At 59.1% G+C, this 24741-nt stretch overlaps 1 protein-coding gene across 1 annotated transcript in view; it reads left to right on the top strand.

Annotated features, from left to right (window-relative positions):
* The first annotated feature begins 8131 nt into the window (after positions 1-8131).
* Positions 8132-24741, top strand: part of CELSR1 (cadherin EGF LAG seven-pass G-type receptor 1) — a 137819-nt gene continuing 121209 nt past the window's right edge. Inside the window, 2 exon segments of the mRNA XM_053895727.1 lie at positions 8132-9770; positions 9772-12082. Coding sequence (XP_053751702.1) covers positions 8469-9770; positions 9772-12082 — 3613 coding nt within the window. The 5' untranslated portion in view covers positions 8132-8468.

Here is a 24741-nt window from a genome sequence, read left to right as displayed (position 1 = left end):
CCCTCCCTTGGCGTGGAAGGATGAGGGGACGCCTTTTCTCCCTGGCAGGTCTGGGGACCGGGAGCCCAGTGGTGTTGGTGGCTCCTCAGGGCTGCTATGTCTCACCTGGAAGCCACATGGGTCTTAGGCTTGTCCCCCGCACCCCCAGTTGCCAGATGGCCGGAGTTCCCAAGCTTCCTGGAATTTGGGATTCCCGTGGAGGCCAGGTGGCCCCGCCCCCAGGCCCTGGGGGAAGCCCAGAGGTGGCCAGGTTCCTTCAGACTTTTCAGACAGGGCTGGGCTTCTCTGCCCCCTGTCCTGCCCCAGCATCCCAGCGTGGCCCCCTCCCCTGTCCTCTGAGCGGCCGCTCTTCCCCGGTTCTCTGGGTGACCAGAGTCGGGAGGCCTGCGCTGTGTTTCCAACACATCCACACAGCAGGCGGCTGGCCTCGGGTGTTGAGTGTTGGGGGGCTGGGGGGAGGGGAGGAGCGGACATTCCATCACGACAATGGCAAAAATAGCGCCCATCTTTCAGCCACTGCTCCCGGGGGCTGGTCCTTCTCGGCTGCCACGTCCCTCCCCGCAGCATGCTTTTGTCCTTCAGATGAGGACACCGGCGTCCCTCCTGGGAAGGGGACTCATGCAGAGGAGGCAGACGGACAGGATTGGCTCCCAAGCTTTGTGACCCGGGTGCAGAGAGCTTTCTCCCCCCCGCCCCCCGCCCCCCGTTTTTTTTTGTTGTTTTTAAGAAGATGTAATTAGGATTTGGGAACTTTCTTTATTTGTCCGGGTCTCCCTCACAATCACTAATGGAATCATTCTTGCCCAAGGTTATCTTCCCTGCACCCCAAAAATACTTTGCAAACGGAGCGAGAGAAACAAACAAGGAGGGAGGCCTCCCAGGTCACCCTCTCCCTTCCAGGAGGGATGTGCGGAGGTGGAGGCTTCTTGAGGGAGACCCGGGGGACTTTTCCATTCTGCCTCCCCACAGCCCCAGGGTTCTCAGGGGCCCTTCTGTAGACAAAGAGGCTTCAAGGAGGAGGACCCCGGTGAGTGCTCCCCAGGCTGAATCAGAGGGAGACGGTGTGCAGTGGGGAGGACAGGAAGGGGCTCCTATGCTGGGCCCAGATGCTGGAGGGGACCCTGATGACTCCTAATTCCCCCATCCCCACCCCCACCTTCACTCCAGGGGCAAGTCCTACGGACTCCCCTCTGCACCCCAGCCCTCCCACCTCCACGGCCCAGCGGTCCCATCAGGAAGCCCAGACCGTGGCCTTCCGAATCTGCCTCCCATAGCCAGAGTGACGATGTGAAAGCACAGACCCTTCTCTCCTGCACTCCACTGCCTGAGGTCTGTCAGACTCACGAGAAAAACCAAAGTCCTGGCTGTGGTCCATGTGACCCCCTGCCACTCCCTGTCCTCTACCCACAGTGGCCTCAGACACCCCCAGCGCACACACTCCTGCCCCAGGCCCTTTGCACTGGCCGATCTTCCCTGCCCTGAGTGTGCCTCTCCCAGATGTCCTGCAGGCTCCTTTGTCACCTGGCTGAAAGGCCTTTCCAGATCCCTTCCCCCCCCCAATAGCCCACCTGCCTGCCCCTCCCCCCTGCCACTCTGTCGCCATTGTTCTATTTTCTTCCCCCGAAGTGGAATATTTCCTTATGTTAATTGTCTGTATTCTCCCACAGGCTGACCTCTCCAGGTGAGGGCAGGGTGCTGCCTGTTTTGTTAGCCATGGCATTGAATGGACATAGAAGGAATAAATGCGTGCATGCACGCAGGAGGGAAGGAGGCTACCGGGGGCAGTGAACGGAGAGCTGGCGTATCCCCAGCCTCGGGGCTGCTGGGGTGGGAAGTCCTCCTCCACAGGCCCGGGTGCTGGGAGGAGGGGCAGAAAACCAGAGGTCACTGGCTTCCCACCTCACTCTGCCCCCTCCTGCCTGGGGCATTATTAGCGCCCCTCCCTGGACCTAGAAGGGACCGAGGAAAGTCCCCCAGGAAAGTCCCCTGAGAGCCATTGATGATGGTGTGGCTGTGGTCACAATGTCAAAATATACAAACAAAAAATAATTTCAAAAAAGACTGCATGCGATTTTTTAGGGAGAAAGGTCTTGCCTTCTCCCCCCTCCATTTAAAAGCAAGGGAGGTTATGGGGTGCCTGGGTGGCTCAGTCGGTTAAGTGTACGATTCTTTTTTTTTTTAATGTTTAATTTTTTAATGTTTATTTATTTTGGGGGGGGGAGGAAAGAGAGGGAGACACAGAATCCAAAGCAGGATCCAGGGTCCGAGCTGTCAGCGCAGAGCTTGACTCAGGGCTTGAACCCATGAATCATGAGATCATGACCTGAGCTGAAGTCAGATGCTTAACCAACTGAGCCACCCAGGCACCCTGAGCGTCGACTATTGATTTCGGCTAAGGTCATGATCTCATGGTTTGTGAGACTGAGCCCCGTGTTGGTCTTTGCACTGGAGGCGGAACTTTAAAAAAAAAAGGAAGAGAGGTTGTTCATAGTCAAGAAGTGGAAACAACCCGAATACCCATCAGGTGATGAACGGGTGACACATGTGGTCTATCCATACAATGGAATATTACGCAGCCCTAAAAAGGAACAAAGCCCTGATTCGTGGTACAACGTGGATGATCCTTGAAAGCATGATGCTCAGGGAAAGGAGCCAGCCATGGAAGGCTGCACATTGTAGGTCCCATTTATAGGAAGTGCCCACAGAGGCAGACAGCAGAGGAGGGAGCTACAGGGGTGGGGTGGGGGGTGGAGGTGACTGCTAATGATACCAGCTTCTTTTCAGGGTGATGGGAACGTTCTGGAATCCCACAGCGTGATGGTTACACAGCTTTGCGAAGGCACTCAACACCACCGAGTCATACACCTTTAGAAGGGTGAATTTTACGGTGTGTGAAATATATCTTTTTTGAAAAAGAAGGGAGATATGCGGGGGGTGGGGGGGAGGTGGTGGTGGAAATAATCCAGTTAAGACGACGGGCTTCCCCCCACTGGCTTTGTGATGCTGGGAACAACAGTGACAGATACAAGTACGTTCGCCACCGTGGACGTCAGCCAAGTGCCCAGTCTTCAGTGGCATCTGCCTCCCCCACTCCCACCACGGACGGGGTCTCCGCTCGGCTCTGGTCCTGCCTTCTGTGGCCTTCCTCGGTTCCCGGGAGCCCCTCCACCTGCTCCCTTCCCCTGCAGGGGCTCGGGTACTGGATCTGACCCTTCCTGGTCGGCCAGCCTCGGGTCATTCCCTGCGGGTTGGGGACCTAAGGTGTTTGAGTGCCAGCTCCGCCCCCTGCCATGTGCTGTGAGCCTCAGTTTAAGAAGCATCCAGCACAGGGAGAGGGGCCCCCTTACCTTAACCTGCTGAGTCCCAGGAGCCCAGGTGTGGCGGTGTAGTCGGGAGGCCGCGTGGCCCAGCCTGCTCGGGCCAGCAGGGGTGGCGGTCTCTCACGGCTCCACCGCCTACGTTACGTGTGCACAGGTGCCCACGAGGGCCTGTTGCCGGCTGGCGCTCTGCTCCCCGAGGGCACCTGGGGGGCCCTTGTGCAGGGAGGGAGGCGGGCACCTCCGAGACTCGGGTGGGGCAGTGACTGTGCTCGGCCACTAGAGGCCAGTGCAGCCTGAGGGGGCCCAGGTGGGCCTGCCCAGGACCTGCTCCGTGGGCTTGAGGACCAGGGCGGGACAGGGGCCCCTTGCTGCCTTCAACCCTGGGCTCCCCAGAGATGCCGTGGTAGCTCAGGACACAAGACCTGTGGCCACAAGCCCCAGTCCAAGGGCCTGGGGGCCTGAGAGAAACCACAGCATTTCTATTTAGAAGATTCTGGTAACTTCCAACCAGGAAAACAATTTTATTTTTTGTCACGAACGATACGGGGTCATTCAGGAAAGCCCTAGTACACGAAACATTCTAGACTAGGTTCTAAACTCCCTTTGCCCCCTCACTTCTCTTAACCTTCTAATTCAGTTGAGGTCCCGTCTTTGTTCCGAGTTTGGACTTTCTCGGGATTTCCCACCAGTCAAACCCCACCCAAGGCGAGGGGCCCCGGGGAGCGAAGAGGGGCTTGATGAACTCTGTTTGCAAGAGCTTGTTCCCTCTGAACTCCCCCCACCCCAAATAACAAGCCCCAGCCCAGACTTGCTTTCTGGCTTTCACCACTGGGGTGTTTCTTTTTGCCTCCTCCCCATTTAAAGATCGGCTCAGGGATTTACTGTGTGAGGAACAGAGTCCAGAATTCATGTGGGTTCTGATTCGAGCCCCCAGCAAAAAATGTTTTAAGATGCTTTCCAGAACATGTACAATGCTAGGGATCCACAGCTCTGCCTTAAAATTTTTGTTTTTCTTTTTTTATTAAAAAAAAAATTTTTTTTAATGTTTTATTTACTTTTGAGACAGGGAGAGACAGAGCATGAACAGGGGAGGGTCAGAGAGAGGGAGGCACAGAATCTGAAACAGGTTCCAGGCTCTGAGCTGTCAGCACAGGGCCTGACGTGGGGCTCGAACTCATGGACCGAGAGATCATGACCTGAGCGAAGTCGGACACTTAACCGACTGAGCCACCCAGGCGCCCCTGTTTTTCTTTTTAAAGCACTCAATTCAGGTGAAACACGTCAGGGGCGTGTGCAAAATATAAACATCAATTAGGAGTCACTGAGCCCCTGACCCCAGGAGTGGCAGCCCCTCCAGGCACATAAACCAATAGACAAGTGGCCTCTCCGGCACGGGCACCACTGCTAACCTCCAAGCCCCTCCCACTCTGATGTGACCCCACCCCCACCCCCAGGAGGGGCCTCAGAGTCAGTGAGTGGATGCTCATCCTCAGACACGGTGGGGACCCACGGGGAGGGACTCCCGCTTGGAGCCACCCCCAGGGGGAAGGGCAGGTGGGTGGGGCTCAGCCCCTCAGGTACAGCCACCAGAGGACAGGCCAGCCCCCAGGCGTACGCCTTTGCCCCCTGACCTCAGTTCACTTTCGGTGAACACACTGAGAGTGGACTGGATCAGGGGCGGAGCACAGACCCCCTGGGAAACTGCATGAAAGTTACAGCCCCTGCCTCTGCATGAGCACTGGCACGGGCATGCGCCCCTTAGTGCACAATTTCAGCCAGGACCACCGAGGAAGTGAGCAAACAACCATGACCTGGTGCTCAGTGATGATGATGACAGGGTAGCGGGAAAAGTTAGCCCTAGTAGACCTGCTCCAGAGCCAGGCCTGTGCCAGCCTCTTTATGCAGTCTTTTTTTTTTTTTTTAAGTTTATGTGTTTTTGAGAAAGAGAGAGAGAGAGAGAGAGACAGAGTGCAAGCGGGGAGAGCCAGAGAGGGAGACACAGAATGTGAAGCAGGCTCCAGGCTCTGAGCAGTCAGCACAGAACCTGATGCGGGGCTCGAACTCATGGACCGCAAGATCATGACCCGAACCGAAGTCCCATGCTTAACTGGCTGAGCCACCCAGGCAGCCCTGTGGTTGTTGTTGTTGTTGTTGTTGTTGTTGTTGTTTTTTAAAGTAATCTCTACCCTACACAGGGCTCGAACTCACAACCCTGAGATCAAGAGTCCCATGCTCCACTGACTGAGCCAGCCAGGTGCCCCTACCAGGTCTTAATAATCCTCTAATGAGGCGAGGAATCCAAACTACTCTTATTTCCAGTATCTCCTCCAGAGTTAGGCCCTGGCGAAGGTCACACAACCGCTTAGAGTCAGAACTGGACCGCGACCCCTCTGAGGCGCCAGCCCTTTCGGATTCGCGTTCTGCTGACGCACCTAGAACCCCTGCGGTCACTTCGCGAGCTGCAGCCTGCTTTCCCGCAACCCCCCACCCCAGCTGCAGCCTGTTCCCCCCCCACCCCCCACGCCAGCTGCAGCCTGTTTTCCGCAACCCCCCACCCCCATTCGTTAACACTGCAGACACAGTGCCTGTGCATACAGAAAGGTGCATAAAGCCTGTGCACGGAGTTCGATGTAGGATCGTAAAGCCGCTAGCCCTGTCCAGAACTGGACGTCCCCCGCTGCCCAGCCCTCCTCCTGACCACACTCACATCACCTCCTTGCAGTTTCTGAATCTTTCCTCTGTGCGCATTCCTAAACACGCAGTGTGGGCCTGCTTGGGAACCCACACGTGAACGGAACATTGGGGTCTCTCTCTCTCGCTCGCTCTCTCGGGACATCATGTTAGCCAGGTCTGTCCATGCGTTCCTTCCTCCCCCCACCCTGGGACCAGGAAGTGGCTCAGAGTGGCCCTGGCGGTTACCTCACAGCCTGCAGGTGTCTTGTTCGGGGAAACTATGCCCACACCCAAACTCATTCACTGCATTTGAATTTTCAAAAACCGGCAGGCACAGTGCAGCAGAGCCCTTTGTTTATAGAAACCCCAACCCAACCTATTTAAAGTTCCTTTTGAGAAATACTCTGGGGTTCGCTCCGGCCAGTCTCTCTGCCTTCCCCTCACCCTGGCCTGGAGCTTTCCACTGCAAAGCTCTGGGCTCGGGATCCTCCTTGTCCTCCCCACTGGAAAACTCCTGCCATCTGATCCTCCCCAACCAAGAGGAAGGAGGTCCTGGACGGTCACACTTGAGGGATGATGGACTGCTCTCTTTCCTTCCCCTCCCTCCATGCACACATTTCCCGAAAGGGCTTGCCAGTGGAAACTCCCAGATTAAAAGATTCTAAAGCAAATCTACCTTTAAGGCTAATAATAACCTCTTTAAGTCGTTGCTAATGGGAAGAAAATGCTCATTTTTGGCTTCAGCCTAAAGATATTCAGTAGCTTTGAGCGCTATTGGAGTTGGTCATTTTCTGCTGACCCCTACCCCACCTGTGCTCAGTCTGGAACTGTGGGAGCGAGCACCTCTCTTGTCAAAAGTACCTGCTCGCAACACCTCTCACCCAGATCTTTCTACCCGACCGACCCAGGGAGCCTTCTGGGAAGGAGAGACGCCACCGACAGGCCTAGGAGCTGGACTGGGGTTCTGGCACCCAGAGTTCTCCGGAGGGCGAGTGCGTGCCAGCCAGGGGTGGCACAATACTAAAGCCTCGCCGCAGGTGGGGGTGTGGTAGAGTCCTAACCCCCCGCCCCACAAGCTGTGCTCCGCAGGAGGCGGCGGGGCGGGGGGGGGGGGTGGGGGGGGGGGCAATGTCCACCCGTTTCCCGCACAAGGCGGCGGTGCGTTGGTCAGGTCTAAAGCTCTCTTGTGTCGTCTTTTCCCCGCAGGAGGCCCTGGGCGTGGAGGCGGTGAAAGGGGTGCTGTCACACTTACAAAGCGCCCGCAGGTGGCTCCCCGATCCCCGGCCGCCGCGCTGCGGGAGGAGCCAGAAGGCCCCCCGACCGGACCGCGCGACCGCGAACGCTCGGACCGGGCGCCTCCGCCGTCCCCACGCCAAATCCCAAATGTCAACCCGGGTCATTTTCCTTTTCGTTTAAAAGTTGCGCTTTAAACCCAGTGGGACCCGGATTCGCTTAGTTGCCTATCGCGTTGCCAAGCCCAGGGAAGTTCTGCGGCGGTAAAAGCACCTTAGCCTCCGGCATGTTGCTGTAAACGTGTAACCGCACTCCAGCGCTACCCGCGGTCCGCAACCCGGGGCGGGCAATCCGGCCCCCTCCCGGGCACCTCCGCACCCCTCTGTCCCCTCCCGGGTCCCACCTGCGCGGCGGAATCCGCCGACCGATTCTGCCGGCGTATTCTGGGGGGGGGGGGGGCGCTCCGGGCCGCGCCCAGCCAGGGACCAGCAGAGCCACCGCCCCACTGGTAGCGGCCGCCCGGGGGCCCCCTGCCCCGCCTTTCCCGGCCGGGCTCCCTCGGCCCCGCCCCCCCCACCCCTCCCGGGGAGGCCGGGTGGGAGGCCGCAGGGGGAGTGGGCCCGGCCTCCAGCCCCCGCCCCGGCTGCGCCCCCGCGTCTCCATAGCGATCCTCCCGGCGCGCACCTCCGGGCCGGCTCCCCCCCGGGGCCGAACAATACGCGGCGGGGCCGGGGGCGGGGCCCGGCGGGGCCGGGGGCGGGGAGAGCGCGGGCAGAGGGGGCGCGGGCCGAGCGCACCGCCCAGGCAGCAGCCGGCCGCCGGGGTCTGAGCGGCGCGGAGCGGCCCAGCCCGCTCCCGGAGCGCTGCCCCCCGCCCTGCCCGGGCCCGCCCCGCTTCCCACGCCGCCCGGCCGAGCCCGCGCGGGAGCCACCTGGAGCCGCCCGGAGCCGCCGCCGCCGCAGGTTGATGCGCGGCGCCCTCCCGGGACGCGCAGAGGAGCCATCTTGAAACCAACTTCGCAAACTTTCGCAAAGTGCTCTCGAGGTGGAAGCTGCGGGGGAGACCGGGAGCGCGGCCCCCGGTGTCCCCGCCGGGGCCCCCGGGGAGGCAGGGCGCGGGCCGCCCCGAGGGCCCGGCGCCGGGCGCGCAGGAGCCCTCCCCCGGCCGCGCCGGGTGCATGCGGAGCCGCGCCGGGTGCATGGATTGTGCTCGGGCGCCCGGCTCGGGCTCGGGCTCCGGGCCATGGCGCCGCCGCCGCAGCCGGCCGTGCTGCCCGCGCTGCTGCTCCTGGCTGCGGCCGCCGCCCTGCCCGCGCTGGGGCTGCGAGCTGCCGCCTGGGAGCTGCGCGTGCCCGGCGGCGCCCGCGCCTTCGCCCTCGGGCCCGGCTGGACCTACGCGCTGGACGCTGCGCGCACGCCCCGGGCGCTGCGGGAGCTGCTGGACGTGAGCCGAGACGGGCGACTGGCGGGGAGGCGGCGCGGGCCGGGCGCGGGGCCCCGGGGCTGCGTGCGCCTGGGGGGGCGCCCGCTGCCGCTGCTCGTCCGCCTGACCGCCCGCGGCGCCCCGACGGCACTGAGCCTCCGCCTGAGGGTGCGCGCGCACGGCCCGGGTTGCGCCGCCCGGCCCCGCAGCCGACGGGCCCCCAGCGCTGAGCTGCGGGCGCGGGCTGTGCTCACCGTGCCGGGGCCCGGCGCGGCGCTCTGCTTCCCGGCCTCGGGCGGCGGCGGCGGCGGCGGTGGCGGGGCCACGCTGCACTCGGCACTCGCGGCCCTGACCACGTTCCCCGCCTGCAGCTGCCCGCCGCGCCCCCGCCCCCGCTGCCCACGCCACCCCGTCTGCCTGCCGCCCGGGGGCTCGGCCCGCCTGCGCCTGCTGTGCGCCCTGCGGCGCGCGGCCGGCGCCATCCAGGTGGAGCTGGCGCTGGAGGCGGCCGCTGGGACGCCCTCCCCGTCGCTGTCGCCGTCGCCGCCGAGCCGGCCCCAGGCTGGGGCCGGGGGCCCGCGGCGGGCTCGGCGGGGCGCTGGCGGCAGCACGACCCCGCAGTTCCCGCTGCCTAGCTACCAGGTATCGGTGCCCGAGAACGAGCCAGCGGGCACCGGGGTCATCGAGCTGCGCGCGCACGACCCGGACGAGGGCGAGGCGGGGCGCCTGAGCTACCAGATGGAGGCACTGTTCGATGAGCGCTCCAACGGCTACTTTCTCATCGACCCCGCCACGGGCGCGGTGAGCACGGCCCGCGCACTGGACCGCGAGACCAAGGACACGCACGTGCTCAAGGTGAGCGCGGTGGACCACGGCTCACCGCGGCGCTCGGCCGCCACCTATCTCACCGTCACGGTCAGCGACACCAACGACCACAGCCCCGTCTTCGAGCAGTCCGAGTACCGTGAGCGCGTGCGTGAGAATCTGGAGGTGGGCTACGAGGTGCTGACCATCCGCGCCACCGACGGCGACGCGCCCTCCAACGCCAACATGCGCTACCGCCTGCTGGAGGGTGCGGGAGGCGTGTTTGAGATCGACTCGCGCTCGGGCGTGGTGCGCACAGCGCGCGGCGGTGGACCGGGAGGAGGCGGCCGCCTACCAGCTGCTGGTGGAGGCCAACGACCAGGGCCGCAACCCGGGCCCGCTCAGCGCCACAGCTACCGTGCACATCGTGGTGGAGGATGAGAATGACAACTACCCCCAGTTCAGCGAGAAGCGCTACGTGGTCCAGGTGCCCGAGGACGTGGCAGTCAACACGCCCGTGCTGCGCGTGCAGGCCAGCGATCGGGACCAGGGGCAGAACGCGGCCATACACTACAGCATCGTCAGCGGCAACCTGAAGGGGCAGTTCTACCTGCATTCGCTGAGCGGCAGCCTGGATGTGATCAACCCGCTGGACTTTGAGGCCATCAGGGAGTACACGCTTCGCATCAAGGCCCAGGATGGGGGCCGGCCTCCGCTCATCAACTCCTCGGGGCTGGTCTTGGTGCAGGTGCTGGACGTGAACGACAACGCCCCCATCTTTGTGAGCAGCCCCTTCCAGGCAGCCGTGCTGGAGAACGTGCCTCTGGGCCACTCGGTGCTGCACATCCAGGCCGTGGACGCGGACGCGGGGGAGAACGCGCGTCTGCGCTACCGCCTGGTGGACACGGCTTCGGCCGCCGTGGGCGGGGCTGGGGCTGGGCCCCAAGACCCCGCGGCGCCCGCGGACTTCCCTTTCCAGATCCACAACAGCTCCGGCTGGATCACGGTGTGTGCTGAGCTGGACCGCGAGGAGGTGGAACACTACCGCTTCGGGGTGGAGGCGGTGGACCATGGCTCCCCGCCCATGAGCTCCTCCGCCAGCGTGTCCATCACGGTGCTAGACGTCAACGACAACGACCCGATGTTCACGCAGCCGGTGTACGAGCTGCGTCTGAACGAGGACGCGGCCGTGGGGAGCAGCGTGCTGACCCTGCGGGCCCGCGACCGGGACGCCAACAGCGTGATCACCTACCAGCTCACGGGCGGCAACACTCGGAACCGCTTCGCGCTCAGCAGCCAGAGCGGCGGCGGCCTCATCACCCTGGCGCTGCCGCTGGACTACAAACAGGAGCGGCAGTACGTGCTGGCGGTGAGCGCGTCCGACGGCACGCGCTCGCACACCGCGCAGGTCTTCATCAACGTCACCGACGCCAACACGCACCGGCCGGTCTTCCAGAGCTCACACTACACGGTGAGCGTCAGCGAGGACCGGCCGGTGGGCACCTCCGTTGCCGTCATCGGTGCCACCGACGAGGACACGGGTGAGAATGCGCGCATCACCTACGTGCTGGAAGACCCGGTCCCGCAGTTCCGCATCGACCCGGACACGGGCACCGTCTACACCGTGACCGAGCTGGACTACGAGGAACAGGCCGCCTACACGCTGGCCATCACTGCTCGGGACAACGGCATCCCCCGAAAGTCCGACACCACCTCCCTGGAGATCCTCATCCTCGACGCCAACGACAACGCACCCCGCTTCCTGCGGGATTTCTACCAGGGCTCCGTCTTTGAGGACGTGCCGCCGTCCACCAGCGTCCTCCAGGTGTCTGCCACGGACCGGGACTCAGGCCCCAACGGCCGCCTGCTGTACACCTTCCAGGGTGGGGACGATGGTGACGGCGACTTCTACATCGAGCCCACGTCCGGCGTGATCCGAACCCAGCGCCGGCTGGACCGGGAGAACGTGGCCGTGTACAACCTTCGGGCCCTGGCTGTGGACCGGGGGAGCCCAGCCCCGCTTAGTGCCTCGGTGGAAGTCCAGGTGAGCGTCTTGGACATTAACGACAACCCCCCGGTGTTCGAGAGGGACGAGCTGGAGCTGTTCGTGGAGGAGAACAGCCCGGTGGGCTCTGTGGTGGCGAGGATCCGTGCCAACGACCCCGACGAAGGCCCCAACGCCCAGATCATGTATCAGATCGTGGAGGGCAACGTGCCCGAGGTCTTCCAGCTGGACCTGCTGAGCGGGGACCTGCGTGCCCTGGTCGAGCTGGACTTCGAGGTCCGGCGGGAGTACGTGCTGGTGGTGCAGGCCACGTCCGCCCCGCTCGTGAGCCGGGCCACCGTGCACATCCGCCTCCTGGACCAGAACGACAACCCGCCGGTGCTGCCCGACTTCCACATCCTCTTCAACAACTACGTCACCAATAAGTCCAACAGCTTCCCCACCGGCGTGATCGGCCGCATCCCGGCCCACGACCCCGACCTCTCCGACAGCCTCAACTACACCTTCCTGCAGGGCAATGAGCTTCGGCTGCTGCTGTTGGACCCTGCCACCGGCGAGTTGCAGCTGAGCCGGGACCTGGACAACAACCGGCCGCTGGAGGCGCTCATGGAGGTGTCTGTTTCCGGTGAGTGGCCGGCAGGGCTCCCGCCAGGCCGCCTGGAGGGCCACGAGCCGCGGGGACCTGCCAGGGGCCCGCCCGGCATGCCGGGGCGCATTTGGGCAGGGCCCGGGCAGCTCTTTGGGGATTTGTGGCCTCCGGTTGGAAGGTTGCTGCCTCGGGCTGGGGGCGTGCTCCCCACTTAGGCCAAGGGAGTGGGAGGGGTACCCACGCCGCTTCCCACAGCACTTTTGCTGGGAGCAGGCCTGGGCTGCTTCAAGTTCAAGACCGGGGCTTTTTGGCCCTTTGCTCAGCGGGCTGTGGCTCCTGATTGTGCTATTAAAACCTGGTCTCCAGGGTTAACTGAGTGGTTGTCTGCTGTGCTTGGAGATGCTCGGCAGTCAGCCATCCCTCCCCCTGTCTGGGAAGATCAAAGGTCACTGCCCGCCCCGTGCGCTGGATGGAAATTGCTGGATGGTTCCCTGAGTCACCCTGTAATATGGCTGGAGTTAGCTCCCTTGGTGTCTCTTTTCTGTCTCCTCCAGATAATAACAATCCGGCTCATGTGTGCTTGTCTGTCTGGGAGCTCTTTGAAAAGCGTAGCCTCGTTTGATCTTGGCTTCTGCTCCTGGACGCGGACTTGTAATTTGGGTGTTACTTAGAGGCCTGCCCGCTTCGGCGGCGGAGCCGGTGTGGGAACCCAGCTGGCCCTCTCTGGGGCTGGAGGCGCGCCGAAGACTAAGACGGTCTCGGCTCAGCCGGGCACGTGCTTGGTGGGCAGCAGAGATGTAGTCCTCTGTGCTGCTGACCCCCGTGCGCCAGGCAGGACCCGCAGGGCCAGGGAGAGGGGGACAGATAGAGGGTGTGGGAACCGGGGGACACGGCGGCTTCTCAAAGGGACCTATGCCCAGAGACGTGGTCGGCTGGCGCGGCCAGGTGACCTTAAGGATGAGACCAAACTGTCACCAGGAAAGGCTTGGATCCGTGGGTCGTTTGAGTCAACGTTTCGGTTGACTTATTTCAACAATAAATCATTACGATCCAGGATCACTGTGGGAGCCCTGCCAGCATTAAAAAGTTAGTTTTCCGATTTGTTTTGTCTTCACAGTTGGCCATCGGGGTTGGGTGGCAAACGGTTGTTTCTAGTTTCTGCGGTTTGCTTATAAGGTCTGGAGTCTACAGGTCCGGTTGCGAAAGGTGGTGCAACCCATCCACATGAATTTTGGCCGTATAGCCCATCCGCAAGTGGATATTTCACGTTCTGTGAAGTCGTGAATTACAGGCAGAGAATACGAATCTGGGCAGAGAGCGGGGAATAAATAGGCCCTCAGGGAAAACTGTTAACCAGGGTGATGGATATTCCAAGTAATGGCCAATTAAGAAAAAAAAAAAAAAGGGGGCTCTTTTCCTGAATGCCCCTTTGCTCGGTTTTGTTTTTTCTTATACGACTTTACCTGCGGGATGAAGCAGAGTGGAGAGAGCCTGTATGAAAGCGAGTTGGCAACATCCTAGGGTTTTGATTTCACAGGGGACACACGGGGCTTTGGTGGGAGCGGTGTGTGTGGAAGGGTGGATGTTTTGTGTGTCTGAAGCATCAGGAATGTGCCCCCTCCCCCCCACCGCGTCAGCCGGATAACAGGGCTTAGGATGGATTTCATTCACAAGAGGGTAGTTACTGAGCGCTGGCTTGCCCGCCTGGAGGGCCTGTAGTGGGGACCACAGTCGAAGGTGGGTTGGGGATCTGTTCTCCGCAGTGAGCGTCTCAGGGACCCAGTGCTGGGCTCTGATCCTGTGGCGACATAACGCTGTGCCACTCGGGCCCTGGGCCTCAAGTCTTGATTCCCCCTCCTGGAAAACAGTGTTTACCTTTAACTGGGTTCTGATCGGACATCGAGCAGTTTTATAAACTCTCGCACTTGGACTGACACTTACTCCTCTGGTATCTGGGAGGTGAGCCGTGTTCTGCCTGTTGCCTCAGAGGAAATTCTCGAAGAATTACTTGCGAAACCGAATATTCCCGTGCCTGATCCCTGGTTCGGGATGGTTTGAATATAGATCACCTCACCTCGGGATGATCTACCACCTCAGGCCGTTTGACGGCTCTTTATAGCTCCCCGAGAAGCCAATGACTGGAAACTGGAAAATCTGTAATTGCAAAACAGCACAGCTTTGTGTAGAAACAACACGGCACCGAAAGATCAGTCCTTCCGACTGAGCCAAGGTGGATTCTTAGGTTTTGTGAAGGAACAATGGGGAAAGCTGTTGTTTCGGACTGACGCGCCGTTTTCACTGAAGTGTTACTGGCTTTCCTGGATTTACAGCCATGCCCTAAAGCCTCTGATGCATTATGACTGCCCTGGAGGGGCTGGATGGAACAGGCAGGCGGTAGGATTTTGTGGGAGCCAGGCCAGGAAGGGCTGGGGGCCTCCAGCAGAGGGGCCTGCCGGGGAAGGTGCACCTGGGGGCGGTGCCCGAGCTGGGGTGCAGGGGGGTGTAGGGGGAGGAGGGCGGTTCCTTTGGCCTGGCCTGGAGTTTTATTCACTACGAGCCTTTGGACTGTGAAGAGATAGCATGGGCGGTTTTACGTGGCCCCCGGGGACCAAGACACCGTCGGAAAATGTTTTTAAAAAAAAATTTTTTTTTAATGTTTATTTTATTTTTGAGACACAGAGAGACAGAGCATGAACAGGGGAGGGTCAGAGAGAGGGAGACACAGAATCCGAAACAGGCTCCAGGCTCCGAGCTGTCAGCACAGAGCCCGACGCGGGGCTCGAACTCACGGACTGTGAGATCGTGACCTGAGCCTAAGTCGGCCGCTCAACCGACTGAGCCACCCAGGCGCCCCCGGAAAATGTTTTTGACTTCTGAAACGGTCACGTGCAAGTACCTGCCGTTCTTGGATGATATCCAGCGGTACAAAATGTTCGTTTTGTCTATGCGACGGTTTTTGAACGAGGTTTAAAATTCTGTGATTGGGACCTTACTCTGGACGTTTTAGAAAGGCGACGTTTGCATTGTTTGAAGCTTTAGGACTGATAACCCGATGGGATCCTTCAAGCAGCAAATGCTTGCTTTCCCCCCCCCCCCAATGTTTATTTATTTTTGATGGGGGGGGCAGGGTCAGAGAGAGAGGGGGACAGAGGATCCAAAGCGGGGTTTGTGCTGACAGCAGGGAGCCCAACGCGGGGCTCAAACTCACAAACCGTGAGATTGTGACCCGAGCCGAAGTCGGACGCTTAACCGGCTGAGCCCCCCGGGCGCTACCAAATACTTTTCTTTAATCGTTCCAGATGTCAGTCTTGGAGGAACGTGCACATTTTTAATCCGCCTTGGACACGCGTGTGCCTGCGGGGTTAGGGCCTTCAGCCGTGCCTTATGGAACACGGCACTTGGTGGGAAGTGACCCTTCATTTGTGGGCATTGCGGACCTGTGGGTGTGGGAAAGGTAGCCTGTGTGGGCTAAGAATGACTGGTGGACAGATCACTCGGGGTGCCAGAAAAGAGTGAAACTCGGTGAAATAAGATTGAGCAACCTTTCTGTTTACCTTGGTGGGGAGTATATGGCATGAAGTCGTCTAGGCCTGATAAAGTTTTAAAAGGTATTTTGTCTAGTTAAATACAAGATATCGCAGGGACTTTTAAATAGGCGATTGCAAACAAGGAAATAAAGAGATGGCCCCGTACCAGGCAGCGTCTGGGTGTTTGGTCTTCTGTTTTTCTCCCAGACTTCACAGTGAGAAAAGGATGGGCCAGCTCAAGCCGTTTGAGCTGTTGCACTGGATTCTCCAGTGACACAGACTGTTCCAGAAAAGTTAGGTGCTGCTCGAAGCTGGTTAGTATCCCAGGGCTTCGGTAACTCTGGGGATAGTCACTTGCTAACATACTTTTAGAAACACTGGCTCACTGGGGTGCCTGGGTGGCTCAGTCGGTTAGGCAAACCGACTTCGGCTCAGGTCGTGATCTCACGGTTCGTGGGTTGGAGCCCCGCGTCGGGCTCTGTGCTGACAGCTCGGAGCCTGGAGCCTGCTGCGGATTCTGTGTCTCCCCCTCTCTGCCCCTTCCCCGCTCACGCTCTGTGTCTCTCTGTCTCTCAATAATAAATAAACATTAAAAAAAAGAAAAAGAAACATTGGCTCAGAAACAAAGGAGTGTTTATTCTTTTTTTTTCTTTTTTTTTAGGTTTATTTATTTTGAGACGGAGAACTAGTGGGGGAGGGCCAGAGGAGAGACAGAATCCCAAGCAGGCTTACCCACTGTCAGCGCACAGCCGGACGCAGGGCTCGATCTCACCAACTGTGAGATCATGACCTGAGCCGAAATCCAGGGACGCTTAACCAACTGAGCCACCCAGGCGGCCCTGGGAGAGTTGTTTCTTTTATCGAGCACCTAATGTGTGCCAGGCCCTGGAGAGCGAGTGTGGCTCCTGTGGTCGAGGGATGATCAGATAAACACAGACAAACACAGAACAGAGTTCAAGAGGAGGGAGGTGCAGGGAGGGGACTCCCGCTCCCATCATGAGCTGAAGCGCCTTCCTGGCAGGGGAGTGGGTGTGGCAGAGCCCCTGACCTGTGGGGGGTTTTGGTGGCTGTTAGGGGAGATTTGGGAGAGAGCCGGCTGGGGGCCGAGGGACAGTGAGACTCCGAGAGCGGGTCACCCGTGGTTGTTGGGGAGTCTGAGGGCAGAGTGCGTGTGAGCGGGAGAGGGAGGGGGTGTGCAGAGGGAGAGGGAGACAGAGGATCCCAAGCAGATTGCACTGCCAGCTGCGGAGCCTGATGCTGGGCTCGAGCCCATGAACCATGAGATCGTGACCTGAGCAAAATCAAGAGTTGGGCGATTAACAGACTGAGCCACCCAGGAGCCCGAGGGAAACTATTTTTTTAACGTGGGAAAGATCACAGGCAGGTGAGCCCTTTGGAAGTCGGGGGCGGGGATGGCACAGAGATCACGTGTGGACATAGACCGGCTCTCGTGGTTTGTTGGTGACGCCCGAGCTCCGTCCAGGACGTGGTGCCCGTCGGAAAGTCCACTTGGGGCCCGGCTGACGCGCCCGTTGTGACACCCGAGAGCAGAAACCTGTTAAGGAGGCGGGTAGTGGGCGCTGGGTGCCTGGGCTGTGTCGTGTGGCTCGGGGCCACGGGCCTCCACCCTGCCAGCACTCGGATGCCAACACAAGTAGATTTTATCGTGTGGGGCAGAGCGTGTGGAAAATATTCCTGAGTTTGGCATGGTTCTCCTCAGCTCACCGCCTCGGGGACAGTCGTTTTCTGGTGTTTTCAGGTCCTGTGACCTGAACACGTAGGGCCACATGAAAGCCGTAGGATTAGATCCCTGGCTACTGAAGGGGTGTGGTAAGTGACCACCTGCCTTCTGGATGTTTGCTTCGGGAGGGTAACTGGGGTGGCCTGGGGAAGTGTGGAAGGGTTGGGGGGTCCCGGGTTGCAAGGGTCAGAGTCTGTGGGGGATGACGGGGACCCCCTCTGCTTTACCCCCGTGAGCCTGGGGCCCCGTACACAGCAGGTGCTCTGTAGTATCCATGGGTCATTCGTGGAACGACCCAGAGGGGCGTGGGGGAGGGTCTGCCTGCAGAGACCGCACAGCGGCTCCTCTGCCCTCCCGTGGGGGACGGGGGAGGGGGGCTGGCGCAGAGGCAGGATGTCCCCCACCCCCCACTGTGGGTCCCTCCCGTGCCTTGCTGGGGGCTTGGCCCGAGGTGGAGGGTGTACTCCAGAGCCGCATTCTCACGCTTTTGCTTCAGGTAAGAACTTGTGGATACCTGGTAATCGGTTCCCCTTTTTGGGTGTGAACATTCCAAAGCTGGGAAAAGCCTATCACCAGCCCTTTATTGTTTTGTCACTCCCGTGAGCGTCTCCTGACGTCCTGGAGAGGGGCCATGATTCTTTCGTAAACACACACGCAGGCACGTACACATATACACACCTGTGCGCACACACAGACCTACATAAACACACATGTGTGTGCACGTGCATATATGAATGCATGCGTACATATATGTGAATATGCAGACGCCCGTGCAAACCCGTACACACGATGTATGTATACGTGTACATGCACACACGTGTGGACACTGACACCCATGTACAGATGCATGCACACACAGACGCACATACACGCAGTGCGTATACACGCACGTGTACATGCACATGGACACAGACACCCATGCACACATACACGCACATGTACACATGTGCACATGCATGCATGCACGTGTGGACACTGACACCCATGCACACATGCATGCACACACAGACGCGCATACACGCAATGTACGTATACACACACGTACATGCATGTGGACACAGACACCCATGCACACAGACATACAAAAACGTACATGTGTGTGCACGTACATATATGAATGTATGCGTACGTATATGTGAATACGCAGACGCCCGTGCAAACCCGTACACACGATGTATGTATACGTGTACATGCACACACGTGTGGACATACACCCATGTACACATGCATGCACACACAGACGCACACACATGCAATGTACATATACATGTATGTGCACGTGGACACAGACACCCATGCACATATACATGCCCATGTACACATGTGCACACATACACAGAAACACACACACACACACATATGCATGCATGCACATGCACACACATGTGGACACTGACACCCATGCACACATGCATGCACACAGACGCACATACACGCAGTGTGCGTATACACGCACGTGTACATGCACGTGGACACAGACACCCATGCACATATACATGCACATGTACACATGTGCACACATACACAGAAACATACATGCACACATATGCACACATGCACATGCACACACGTGTGGACACAGACACCCATACACACATACATATACATGCAACGTGTACGTTTATGTGTGTGTACATGCACGTGGACACAGACACCCATGCACATGCAGACGCATCCATGCACACACTCATGCATGTACACGGACACATGTGGACACGCAGACATCCGTGCATACATTCATGCACATGCAAACACACGGACGCACATACAGACACGTATATACACGCATAGACACAGGTGCTCACAGACACATATGTGTGCAGATACACAAATACACTCACAGAGACATACACACAACTTAACCAAGTACTCTGAAGGCACATGGTGAAGCATAAGCTTTCCTTGCGGCCACCCCGACCCACCATTTCAACCTCTGCAGGGGTGGTAGGGTCACGTTGGCTGGCTTGGCCGGGGACCCTGCCGGCTTGAGAGTGTGCCACGGACCACGGGCCTCCCGTGAAAGGGGCCACGCTGGCCTTGGGCTCAGAGGGGCAGCCACCAGACGCGAAGCTGTGCACTGTGCAGACAGCGGCTGTGGGGGTGGACCCCGGGGCTACTTCTGCACGAGCCTTTCGGCCGTGTGCCGTCGGTGAAGGTGAACGGGGCGAGCTCTGAGCCCGAGCGCTTTCTCCGTTCATCTCGTGGGGTGGGCTTCAGGCCGGAAATGGGTCGGCGGGGACGCACTACCCGCTTCATCATCGTGTGCGAGTGTTAGCGATGAGACAAGCTGCATCTTCCAGGCCGAGCCCCTGCCCGCCCCCTCCCCCCAACCCGCGTCAGATCTTCAGGCCTGGTTCATAGCAGCCGTGGAGGTGACAGGGCCGGTTTGCTCTCTGGGTGTTTGGAGTGGTCCCGGCCCCCCAAGGTGGCCCGGGGAGAGGGGCCTCCTGGCCTTGAGGGGCCCCGTGGCTTTCCCAGATCCCACCCACCCTTCCCCCTCCCCCGCAGACACTCCCAGCCTGAACGTGGAGCCCGTGGTGGCTGGCTCCGTGCCTCAGTTCCCCCCCCTCCCCCCGGCACAGGCCCGCAGACAGCGCCTGCAGGGTGTGGGGAGGGCGCACTGGGGATGCCTGTGCTATCCGGACGTGGCAGAGCGGCTGGCCTTCTCCGCCCGTTCCCTTTCCTGTGGTCAAGCAGCTGCGAGGGCCGCCTTCTGCACTGGCTGGTGGGTCGTGTCTGGTTCCATGGGAGCAGTCTGGGGGGGATGGGGCCACACTGCAGGATGAGGAAGAAGGGGTCCTTGGAGCTGTCCCTGCAGAGCCGTGTCATTGGAACTGGAGCGCAGGACCGATGTGTATCGGGCGGGGGGGGACCCGAACCAGTGCAGGGGTCCGAGTCAGAGGCAGTGTGCAGGTGAGCACCAGCGGGAGCTCGCCCCAAACTGGCTGACATGCCCTTGGGGGCTTTTTAGCTTCAAGAGCTCAGATCCTGCTGGCCGGGGGCTGGCCTGCCTTCCTCCCTTCTCTTCCCTCCCTCCCTCTATCCACCAATCAAGATTTTTCCTTCTTTTTCAACACCTTTTTTTAAGTTTATTTGTTTTTGAGACAATGAGAGCAAGCAGGGGAGGGGCAGAGAGAAAGAGAGAGAGAGAAAATCCACACTGTCAGCAATGGAGCCTGATGCGGGGCTCGAACCCATGAACGGTGAGATCATGAGCTGAGTCGAAATCAAGAGTTGGACGCCCAACCAACTTCTTTCAATATTTTGTGTTTAATTCCACCTCTGTATTTTTTTTTTTTTTTTTTTTTTAGGATTTAAGAAAGATGTAATCTAAATGATACTTGGGTAAGGTAAACTTACAGCAGCTAGTTCAAACAAAGTCATATGCTGTGTTAGCTTTCGGAGATAAGAACTCTCTTGCAAGGCAATAAAGTTTTATCAGTGAGCTGAGCGTTGAAGGACCGTTTTCGTAGAGGGAAGGCGTTGAGCGGCCCCGCTTTGGAGACTGCCGCACACGGCCGTGGTGTGGCCACAGCTGTCCTTTGCTGCGCTGGGACGCGTCTCTGGCGTTGGAAAGAGCGTGAGGTTTCCCTGGCGGTGCAGCTGGGTGGTACCTGACGTGCTAATTGCTGATGCCGGTCGAGTCAGCGCCCCCCCTGGGCCTCAGTGTCCCCACTGAAATAAGGAGGTGGGATGGTCACCCCCAGGCCCCCCGTCCTGACTCCAACCTTGTATCATTCTGTAAGTGAAGGATCAGAAAAACAGAAATGCAGCCTAGAGATCTGGCTACGTCCTGGGAAACCTTTTTCTTGCCAGGAACGCTGTAGGTGCTGAGAAACTATTTAAATTTCTCATTTAAAAGCCATTATGAAATACTCACAAATCACATACCTGGTAAGGGATTACTGTCTAGAATATATAAAGAGCTTCTACAGCTCAACAACAGAGAAACAACCTGATTAAAAAACAGACAGGGGACTTGAGTAGACATTTTGCCAGAGAAGATGTACGAATGGCCAACAAGCACATGAAAAGATCCACATCTCTCATCATCAGGGAAGTGCCGGTCAGAGCCACGATGAGATACCGCCTCACCTTTAGGATGGCTGTTACAGAAATAAAACAGGGCAGAAAATACGGGATGGCTCCGATGTGGAGAACCTGGAACCCTCGTTCGCTGCTGGGAATGGAAAATGGTGCCGCTACCGTGGAAACAGTTACGGCGGTTCCTCGAAAAGGAGAATTTTGCCATAGGATCCAGGAACCCGCTTTGGGGTATGAAGTAAAAGCAGGGCCTTGAACAGAACTTGAACCCCCACGCTCATAGCGGGGCAGTTCACGATACTCGAAAGGTGGAGGTCCCGAGTGTCCACTGGCAGGTGATGAGCAAAAGTGGCATATCCATACGTCAGGAGTAAAAAAACTTTTTTTAATGTTTATTCGTTCTAGAGAGAGAGAGACAGAGCGTGAGCGGGGGAGGGTCAGAGAGAGAGGGAGACACAGAATCCGAAGCAGGCTCCAGGCTCTGAGCCATCAGCACAGAGCCCGATGCGGGGCTTGAACCCACGAGCCGCGAGATCGTGACCTGAGCCGAAGTCAGACGCTCAACTGACTGAGCTGCCCAGGCGCCCCTGGGATTTTTATTTTAAGTTTGTTTATTTATTTTGAGAGTGGCAGAGAGAGGGTGGGGAAGGGGGAGAGAGAGAGGGAGACACAGAATCCAAAGCAGGCTATTCACTCACGGTCAGTGTTGCGGAGCCCGATGCGGGGCCTGAACAGTGAGCTCATGACCTGAGCCGAAATCAAGAGCCAGACGTTCAAGTGACTGAACCTCCCAGGCGCCCCCTATTTCTGTTGGCGTCTTTCGAGCTAGCGACCTGGGACACCCCACCAGAGCCCCCAAGGCCACCAGATTGTCAGAGGACAAGTGACCTCTGTCTACGAGCTTTCAGCAGAAGTACTGAGCCACCTCAGAAAACCAGAATATTCCAAGGGCAAGGTTGTGGGGGGCAGTGGTTTGGGAACACCGGATGCAGTTTTAGCTCAGAGGATGACGCCCCAAGAGGTGAGGAGGGACACTTACAAGGGTCACAAATGCACACTCTCTCTGTCTTTATAGCTCTTGGGAGAGGAGGTGGCCCGAGTGAGTAAGAAGTTGTGGGGTCTTCTGTGACCCTGCCCTGTTTTTAAGAGTCCCCGGTGCCACCTCCTGGAGAAAGGGCTCGGGGCGTGGGGTCACGAGGAGAGGCACCTGGCTCGGGACAGGTGGTAGCCATAGTCCCTAGGCCCGGGTCTTACCGGATACGGTGCAACAGTGAAGGTTGCAGGTGGGGTGGACCCTGCAGAGAGCCTTCTCAGGGAGGTCGGGAGCCAGCAGGGTCTTGAGTGGGTCAAAGTGAAGGGTGGGGGCCAGGGTCTGAGTGTCGGTGAGTGGCCCCATTTGGGAACTTGGAAACTGCAGCTTCTTGGGGACGGGGTGGGGCCTTCTTAGGAACCAAGTGAGCTCATGGGAGCTGAGCAGGGTTCTCCCCGGGCCTCAGGCGCCAGGGTCGGCAAGGCGGTCCGGTCAGGGGCCAGCGAGGTCTGGGGCAGGGATTAGGGCAGCGTCCTGGGATCGCTCTTGGCTGCGCTGTGTGAGGTCCCGCTGGGCCCATCCCCTGCCTCCTGGTTCCCGCTGCAGCGTGTGCACAGAGAGGATTTGAGTTCCGCGTTTGTCGTCAGAGTGCGTAACTCCAGCTCCCTCTCTGTGCTCCTCCTGGAAGGTTCTGCTTCACCTACAGATCTTTTTGTAGGCTGCCTCCTGGACTTAATGCGGGCTTCCTACGTTCAGGGAGGGGCCACGGCCGGGTCAGTTTGCTCCCGTTCCCCAAGGTGATGGGCTGTGTGTCACCTGTAACACAGGACCTCAAACCGGTAGCTTAAAACAACAGAAATATATTCTCCGCTGTTCTGGAGGCCAGAAACCTGAAATCAAGGTGTTGGCAGGGACACTGCGTTCCCTCGGAGGGCTCCTTGCTGCCTCTTCCGGTTCTGGTGGCCCCAGGACCTTGGCTTCACCCCAGCTGTGCTTCTGTTGTCATGTGGGCTTCTCCTGTGTGTGGCTTGTGTGGCTTCTCTCTCGAAAGGGCACCGGTCATACTGAACCATGGGCCCACCCTTCTCCTCTCAACCCCATCTTAATTTATATCTTCAGTACATCTGCCAAGATTCTATTTCCACATCGGCTCACGTTCACAGGTACAGGGGTGGGGAGGTTAGGACTTCCGCGTGTGCTTTTGGGGGACACAGTTCCACCCGCTACAGCACGGTGCCCTGAGTTCATTGTGTCCAGTCAGATGGCGGAGGTCTGCTTTGCCCGCTTGGGCACCTGGGCACAGCGTCCGTCTCCCTCACTGTGATGCCACGTGGCCCATCGGGATCCTGCCCTGTTGTCCTCTTTTCCCCTGGGGGCTCCCCCCGCGGGGCTGAGTACTGCACAGGAGAAGGCTCCCAACTCCCCACACCCCTCCGGGGATGACAGTGGCCCTGGGCCCAGCTTAGGAGGGAGGGGGTGTGGGGGGCAGGTGGGCGTGGTTGGAGTCGACCGCACACCTTTGCCTTTTGTGCCTTAACGCCAGTGACACAGCTGAGGGAGGCGCCTTTTCGGTCCAGCTCTCTCTCCCAAGCATGGAAAATTCTCTCACGTGTAAGTGAAAGCACCCCAAATCTTCAAAGAGAGGATGGAAAATATGAAGGTTTATTGTTCTGAGCGATTTCCTGTGCATCTGGCACGTGGCCGCCGGAGGTCAGGGGCGTGTGTGTGTGTGTGTGTGTGTGTGTGTATGTATGTGCGCGCGGACAGGACAGGAAGTCCAGCCGTGAGTTATAGCGTGTGTGCGAGGGCCCCGCTCGGTCTGGCAGATACGCCCGAGAAAGCAGGCGGCGGGCGGGGCGGGGCACGTCGGTGACTGGGTTCTGTGCCCGGACAGCGCCGCTCACGGCCCGGTAGATGAGTGTGTTTGTGGGGAAACCAGGCGGGGGTGACCCCGGAGGCAGGAAGCTGAGGGCTTCAGGGTTGGGACAGCTGTCTGAGTCCCCGGTTGCCCTGGGAAATCCATTGTGTGTGGGGCGGGGATTCTGTTCTGCCTCCTCACGTTTGTGCTACCCACCGGCCTGGAGATTTTTTGTTTTTTGAGTTTACTTATTTATTTTGAGAGACAGAGAGCAAGCAAGGGAGGGGCAGAGAGGAGAGAGAGAATCCCAAGCAGGCTCCGCACTGTCGGCATGGAGTCCAGTGTGGGGCTTGAACCCACGGACAGTGAGATCGTGACCTGAGCTGAAGTCAAGAGTCGGACGCTTAACCCACTGGGCCGTCTAGGCGGCCCCTGGCCTGGTGTGTTTTCTGAACCCAAAGTGAATTTGGACTGAAAATGGGCCCCCTTCCTTTC

This window comes from Panthera pardus, unplaced genomic scaffold (assembly GCF_024362965.1).
Source record: "Panthera pardus isolate Hobbes unplaced genomic scaffold, ASM2436296v1 HiC_scaffold_6, whole genome shotgun sequence".
In the NCBI taxonomy this organism is placed as follows: domain Eukaryota; kingdom Metazoa; phylum Chordata; class Mammalia; order Carnivora; family Felidae; genus Panthera; species Panthera pardus.
This window is presented reverse-complemented; position numbering and strand designations above follow the sequence as displayed.